Below are 7,423 nucleotides of genomic sequence, written 5' to 3' on the forward strand. Positions count from 1 at the left end.
GTGGGGGGACACGGCGGGGACACGGCGGGGACACGGCGGGACAGGGGGAAGCCCCCGGGGTCCCCACGGCCGCGGGTCACACCGGCGCCACGTAATTCCCGGGGAAAGTGCCGAATTTCTGCGTCCTCCTGGACACTCCTGCGGGTATAAAGACGCGGAGAGGTGGCGAGGGGTGAGGGCGGCACCTTGTCCCCATCCCTGTCCCCAAAGCGGCGGCCACGCACCCACAAACCAGCCGTCGTCGCACTGCTGCATGACATCCACCCTGTCCCCTTCCAGCAGCTCCAGCTCGTCGGCGTTTTGGGGCCGGTACTGGTAGAGCGCCCGGTACCTGCGAGACAAAGCGTGGGCAGAGCCCACCCCACCCACGGGGGGGTCCCTCGTGGGGACACCGCGCCCGGGGACGCTCCCGGCCCTGCTTACGGAGTCCACCGGATCTCGGAGCCGTTGTAGGACGGGGCGGGCTCGGGCCGGGCGCTGCTTTGTGCCGCCGGGGTCGGGCGCTGTGGGGGCAAACGGGGGGTTCAGGGTGGCACCCGCAGACCCAGCGGTGCCGGGGCACGGTGCCAGGGCGGGGGGCACTCACCTGCTCGGGGCTCCAGGCAGGGTGTGGGGGGCTGGCAGAGGCCACCAAGGGGCTGGGGGTGCCAGCGTGGGGCAGCTTTGGGGAGGGGGGGAAGGTGGCACCGAGGTGGCGCGGGGAGGACGGGCGCCCGCCCGACACCCCGGGACCCCGCTTGGCTTCCCGGGGGGATCCCGCGGGAGCCTGGGGGATGCGGGGGCCGGGCGAGCGCTGCAGGGACGGGGATCCGGCCGCGGGCCGGGGGCTGGCGGCGCCGGGAGACGAGGGGATGTCCTCGGCGGTGGTTTTGACCCGCGGCTCCTTCAGCACCTGCACGTAGGTGGCGGGGAAGATGCCCTGGCGGCTGGTGCCCGAGATCCGCCCCTCGTACCAGTTCTCGTTCACCCTCCGCACCAGGCAGATCCGCTCGCCCTGCCGCGGGAGCAGAGGGCGGGTCAGCACGGAACGGCCCGGGATGGCCCGGGATGGCCCAGGATGGCACAGCACGGAACGGCTCGGGATGGCCCGGGATAGCACAGCACGGAACGGCCCGGGATGGCCCGGGATAGCACAGCACGGAACAGCCCGGGATGGCCCGGGATAGCACAGCACGGAACGGCCCGGGATGGCCCGGGATAGCACAGCACGGAACAGCCCGGGATGGCCCGGGATAGCACAGCACGGAACGGCCCGGGATGGCCCGGGATAGCACAGCACGGAGCCGCGGTACCTTGCGAAAGGAGAGCTCCACGTGCAGATCCCCTCGGAAGTTGTAGAGCGCCAGTGCCTCGCCGTATTCCAGCACCTGGAGCGTGGGAGCCTTGATGGGCTTGGGCACCTCCGTGGGGGGCAGGATCTGGGTGGGACACGCGGGTGAGGGGCAGCGCCAGCGCCCCCCGGCCCCGCCGCCCCCTCGTGGCCCGGGCTCACCTCCACGTAGTTGGAGGGGAAGATGCCCACGCGGCCGTGGTGCTCCCCCTCCAGCCAGTTCCTGTCCACCTCCTTATGGATGTAGACGATGTCCCCCTTCTGCAGCGTCAGCTCCCTGCAAGGGACACTGTCACACCTGCCCGCGGGCACAGACCCGTCCCCGGCTCGGCTGGCAGGGCCACCCCACGTGTCAGGGCTCCCCGAGTCCCCATCTGTCATCGTGGGACCCCAGGGGTGACCCCGGCGCTTACTTGGGAGACTCAGCTTGGAAGTTGAACTTGAGGCGAGCAGCTTTCATCTGGGGAGGGAGAGGAGGGGTTACAGGGAGACACCCCCAGTGCAGCCACCCCCAATCCCACATGGCACGGGACCATCCCAGCCTCACCTTCTTCTCCTCCCTCTTGACGGCCTCCACGGGCTCCCCCAGGTCCGACAAGCTGGGGAGGGTCCCTGGCCTGAGGGTGTCTGTGAAGAGCGGGGTGTCACCAGCCAGGGTGCTTGGGGTGCCCCACGGCAGGGCCTGGGGGGCTCAGGGGGCTCAAGGGGGACTCACCTCTGCCAGGGCTCCGGTCACTGGCCAGCCCCAGCCCAGCCCGCTCCATGCTGGGGGTGGCAGGTGAGTGGTGGCTGGCAGGGGGGCTCCACAGCCGCTGGGGTGACAGGGGGCTCCTGAGGGGGGACAGTGGCTCAGGGCAGGGCCATGAACCCCCCCTGCTCTGACCCTGCTGCCCCCCGTGTCCCACAGAGCAGGACATCGGGGTCCTGTGCATTGCACGGACCAGGAGCCCTCAGGATACTCCTGCATCCCATGGACCAAGACCCCTGGGTTCCACAGACCGGGAATTCAGGGTCCTCCAGGACCAGGATTCCTGAATTCCATCAACCAGGCTATTGGGGTCCCCCAGAACCGGGACCCCGGGATCCCGGGGCCCAAAACCAGCGGGTACCCCAATGTGAGGGCGCTGGGGTCCCCCAGAACCAGGAGCCCCGGCTCTGCTCTCTCCAGCCCTCCCGGGGCTCCTCCCGGAGGCAGCCAAGCGGGACAGGTCCGAAGTTTTCCGGCAGCGCGGCCCCGCTGCCGCCGAGCAGGAAGCGCCGGGGAGGGCTAATGAATAACCCCGCTCCGGGGGGCACTTAAAGAGCCCAAATGCGCCCCCCAAGCCGGAGGAGGGGTTGGGGAGGGGGGGAGCCCCCGCTCTGTGCGCCCCTGGGGGTTACGGTGGCTCCTACAAGAGGAGGTGCTCGTTGGTTGGTTTGTTTGTTTGTTTGTTTGTTTGTTTTCCTGCTGCTGCCGGGGCACAGAGGGGTCTGTGGGGACACCCCGGCGTGCCCACCCCATCCCGGGGTGCCCACCCCATCCCGGAGTGCCCACCCCATCCCGGGGTGCTCCGGCACAGCTGTCCCCTCCCTGTGCCCGTGGGACACAGCGGTGGCAATCCGAGCGCCGTCACCTCCCCTGGGACGGAGCCAAAGGCCGGGACACGGCGTCCCCGCTCCGGGGACGGGGGAAAGGCTCAGCCCCGCTCCGGCCCCGTCCCACCCTGCGGGCAGCCGGCCCGGCGCCGCTCCCACCCGTGCCGGGCTCTGGGGGACCGGGGGGGCTCTGGGGGGTCCCGAGGGGATGCCGGGGGCTCGCCCCCCCGCGGGGCGCTGCAGGGACAGCTCCCCCCGCCACCCCCGGAGCGGGGTCCCGTCCCTCGCCTCGAGCGGGGTCCGGGCAGGGGGATTTGGGGGTGCGGGGGGCGGGAGCGGCCGCGGAACTCACCGAGCAGCCGGGGAGGCCGGAGCAGGGGAGCGAGCGGTGGGAGCAGCCGCCGGGCTCTGCCGGGAGGAGCGGGAGGGGGTGGGAGAGAAAAATTAATCATCCAGGAGGCCGAGTCTCGGCGGGAAGCGAAGGAGTCCAGCTCGGCTGCGCCAATAAACCGCCGGCCGGACAGACGGACGGGCGGGCTGGGTCCTAAAGCCCCACAGCCACGGCTCCAGGCTGCGGAGCAGCCGTGCGTGGGTCCAGATGTGCGTGGAGCCAGCCAGGCAGGCACCGGGTTGTGCACACATCCAGATGTGCATGCAGCTCGCTGTGCATTCACCCCGGCCGTGCAGGCATCCAGATGTGCAGGGCTCCAGCCCTGCACAGATCCATTCATCCATCCAGTTGTGCACACATCCAGCTGTGCACACATCCAGTTGTTCACACATCCAGCTGTGCACACATCCAGTTGTGCACACATCCAGTTATTCACACATCCAGTTGTGCACACATCCAGCCGTGCATGCACCCATCCGAGCATTAATCCAGATGTGCATCCCACCACGTGCATGTCCAAGCCCTGCACAAAGGCTGAGCCCACAGCTGGGTGTGCCCACAGCTGGGTGTGCCCACAGCTGGGTGCCCTGGGGGGACCGAGGGGCAGCAGGAGGGGCCGGGGGTACCTGGCGGGGGGTCCGCCGCGTCTCCATGTCCCTCATGTCCTTGTCCAGCTCCTCGCTGAGCTGCTCCAGCTCCTGCTCCAGCAGCACCTGCAGGGGCAGTTCGGGGCTGTGGCGGCCAGGCTGGCACTGCCCGCGGGCACCGGGACCCCGCTGCCACCCCCAGCGCCTCACCTCGATGGACTGAGCCCGCTTCGGCCGCGCTGCTGCCGGGCTCTGAAAGGGCAGGGGGCGGTCAGGGGTGTGCCCACCTCGGGCCCACCCCTCCCCGAGTGCCAGGCCTGCCTACCTGCTCCCGCGGAGAGAACTCCCCTGGTTCGTAGTCAAAAATGCTGCCGGGCTCGGCGGTGGCACCGGTGGCGCCCCAGCGGCTCCTGTGGAGGACGGGGGGGGTTCAGCCAGCGCAGCCCCCACCCCGGGGCACCCCCGTCCCTGTGCCAGGCTCACCAGTCCATCCCGTTGGGCATTCCGGGGGGCTCAGCCGGGGCCGAGCCCCTCCTCCGCGGCTTGGGGGGCGATGGAGGCGCCGTGGTGGGGCAGGAATGGCTGTCCCAGTCGGGCTCTGAGGATGAGGGAGGTGAGCGGGTGCCGAGCCCTGCCCGCTCCGTGCCGCACCCGCACGCCCGGGCTCACCTGGCAGCTTGCGGTGGATCTGCCGGAACATGCTGCGGTACCAGTCCCGGGGGCTGTCCACGCTCTGGGGGGACACGTTGGGGTGGTGAGGGGGTGACAGCGGGGTGACACCCCTGCCCTGCGCCCCCACTCACCGAGCGTGAGGCCAGGGGCATCCCCGTCTCGTCCACGGGCCCGATGCCATCGTACTTCACCCAGCGCCTCTCCCGCCGCTTGCTGTCCTTGGTCCAGGTCGCCGACCAGCCCGGGGGCCGCGGGCAGGCGGGGGCGGCCCTGGGGCTGGGGCTGGGCTGGGCGGGCACCTGGGGGCTGGGGGCTTTGGTCTCCTTGGCTGGCCAGGTCTGGTACCACTCATTCACTGCAGACAAGGTGGGCATGGCTCAGGTGGGCACGGCCCGGGGGGTGTCCCCAGGATGCTCAGGGCTCTCTGTACCTGAGCTCTTGGGAGCTCCCTGGCTGTTCTGGGAGGTGCCGCGGCTCTCCGGCTCATGGAAGTGGAAGTTGAGGGTGTTGGAGCCGCGGTGGCGGATGACGGGCACCTGTGGCACAGGGAGGGGCTGGCACAAAGGGTGCAGCCCCCCCCCCGAATCCCCCAGCATGTGCCAGCCCCACTCACCCGTGTCACCGTGTGCTGCGGGGACACCTGCAGAGCTGGGAGGAGGTGGGGAACGTCCTCCACAGCCAGGGCCGCGCTGGTGTCGGGGGGCAGGAGCCGGCCCGCCATGGCCGGGGGGGCGGGATGATGCTCCGGAGCTGCCCGTGCCCTGTGGGAAAAGCAGCTGTGCTCATGGTGTCCCCGCTTTCTGGGCATTCCCAGCTTTGCCAGAGCGACGGAGGCTCGGAGGAGCCCCAGCCCCACCGCTGGGAGCGTCCCCTGTTATTCAGAGGCACAGGGGGCACCGTGTGCGGTGACAACCGCGGTGGCAGCGTCCCCAGCTCAGGGGAAGGGGCTGTTCCTGTTCAGAACCAGCCCTGGCACGGGTGCCCAGCTCCTTACCCATGCTGATCCAGACCACCCGCCCCTCGCCCTGCCCCGGCTCGGCAGGGATGGATCCAGCCCGCCGTGAGAACACGCCCGGGGCGGCTCGGGGCGATGGCAGCGCCGCCTTCCCATGCCCGGCATCCCGGCGCGCTGCCCTCCCGCCCGGGCACGTGGCGGCAGCAGCGTCGCCCGCCCGGGAGCGCTGCCAGGGCCGGGAACACGACAGGGCAGAAATATTTCCCCGCCCTGCAGCGCAAACAGGGAGGGAGAGGGGACGGAGGCACGGGGAGCCGAGCTGTGACTCACCGAGAACCGGCCGGGGGGCGGCTGGGGGGGCCGGGACCCCCGGAGCCTCTCCCGACACCGGGATGGCCCCGGGGCCTTGGGGGGACACCCGTGCCCTGGCTCGTCCCTCTCACGTCTCCGTGCCCAGCCCGGCAAAGGCGCTCGCAGGTGCCAGATCCCGCCTCAAACGGGGCGTCCTGGGCGGCTGCCGGGGGTCCCAGCCCGACACGGTGCCCTCTGTGTGTGTGGGACCCCCAAATCGGGACCCCCTGTTTCCCACAGCGCTGCAGGCTCGGCAGCTCCAAGGTTGTAATTAACGTCAATCACCCCCGTGGGGAAACTGAGACCAGGGAAGGATTTGCCCCGGGACACAGAAAGTGGGGTGCAGGCTCCCATTCCCCTAGGGCACCCCAAAAACCTCCACGCCATCCCCAGCGCAGCCCCACACGGGGCTCGGCCCCATCCTTCTCCTCCTTTGGAGTGTCCCCCAAAACCTGTCCCCGGGGGTCCCCTCGGGGCCCCCCAGCCAGCTCTTACCTCCTGGGCGGTGCCAGCGGGGCCCCCCCGGGAAGCGCCGGGGTTTTGGGGAGCCCCGGGGCGAGCGGGACGGAGCCGCGAGCGGCGCGGAAGAAAAATCCACGGCACGAACTTTGCCGGGAGAGGGAGCGGGGGGGCCCTCAGCGCATGGGGGGGGCTGGCGGGGAGAGCCCCCCAAGAGCATCCCCCGGAGCCCCGGGAGGCTCCGTCCTGGCCGGCGCTGGGTCCCCGTGTGCCCCGGCCCCCCCCCACCCCCGGGGTGCGCTGCCCCCCCAGCGCTCCCCGCTCTGGAGCGGGGCCGGCCCATTCAGAGTTTCCAGTGACATTTCCAGGGATGGGATCCAGGGAACGGAGCCAAGGGGTTGAACTCATCCCACGCCCCGCGCACGCGTTCCCGCACACCCGGGCCCCGCTTACGAAACGGGGCGAGCCCGGCGCCGCCGGCCCCCGGCGCGATGGAGACGGGGACTCGGGGGGGGGGGGTTCGGGAAAGGATGGGGAGGGAATTCCGGGTGGAGGTGGGGACTGAGGGGAGGAGTGGGGTCTGTGCTCCTGTGCCCCTCCGAGCGCCGGGATGGGGCACGGGGAGAGCAGAGCCCCCATCCCCACTGCTGCCCACTTTCCCACGGGTGACCCTCCATGTCCTCCATCCCCTCCATCCCCTCCATCCCTTCCATCCCCTCCATCCCTTCCATCCCCTCCATCCCCTCCATCCCTTCCATCCCCTCCATCCCCTCCATCCCTCCATCTCCTGCATTCCTCCATCACCTCCATCCCTTCAATCTCTCCATCCCCAGGGATTTGGGCACTGGGGACCCCCATGTAAGCCCCCAGTGCTCTGCCTGTGTCCCACCTCACCCCCTCCGGCGTCATCAGTTCCCCATCCGATGGAGAAGGGGATTTAGGGGGATTTTTGGAAGGGGGTGAAGAGGGAAATGCTGAGAGGTGAGGGCTGAAGTGGGGAGTGGGATCTGTGCTCCTGTGCCCACCCAAGCCCTGGTGTGGGGCACAGTCAGAGCAGAGCCCCCATCCCCACTGCACCCCTCCATCCCCTCCGTCCGCCCATC

General features: G+C 70.3%; 1 protein-coding gene across 1 annotated transcript; it reads right to left on the minus strand.

The window, feature by feature from the left end:
- Nucleotides 1-25: 25 nt before the first annotated feature.
- On the minus strand, nucleotides 26-6,970 carry SORBS3 (sorbin and SH3 domain containing 3). Its single transcript, XM_036396688.2, is given in 22 exon segments — nucleotides 26-138; nucleotides 225-331; nucleotides 424-503; nucleotides 587-994; nucleotides 1,293-1,418; nucleotides 1,493-1,607; nucleotides 1,744-1,790; nucleotides 1,878-1,957; nucleotides 2,046-2,161; nucleotides 3,258-3,313; nucleotides 3,923-4,009; nucleotides 4,094-4,135; nucleotides 4,209-4,293; nucleotides 4,367-4,481; nucleotides 4,553-4,616; nucleotides 4,687-4,910; nucleotides 4,986-5,091; nucleotides 5,169-5,305; nucleotides 6,357-6,506; nucleotides 6,509-6,544; nucleotides 6,547-6,604; nucleotides 6,606-6,970. Coding segments are annotated over 22 exon segments (2,655 nt in total). The 5' UTR covers nucleotides 6,960-6,970; the 3' UTR covers nucleotides 26-76.
- Between the last annotated feature and the right edge of the window lie 453 nt (nucleotides 6,971-7,423).

The sequence above is a fragment of the Molothrus ater genome, chromosome 28, assembly GCF_012460135.2.
Source record: "Molothrus ater isolate BHLD 08-10-18 breed brown headed cowbird chromosome 28, BPBGC_Mater_1.1, whole genome shotgun sequence".
Classification (NCBI taxonomy): domain Eukaryota; kingdom Metazoa; phylum Chordata; class Aves; order Passeriformes; family Icteridae; genus Molothrus; species Molothrus ater.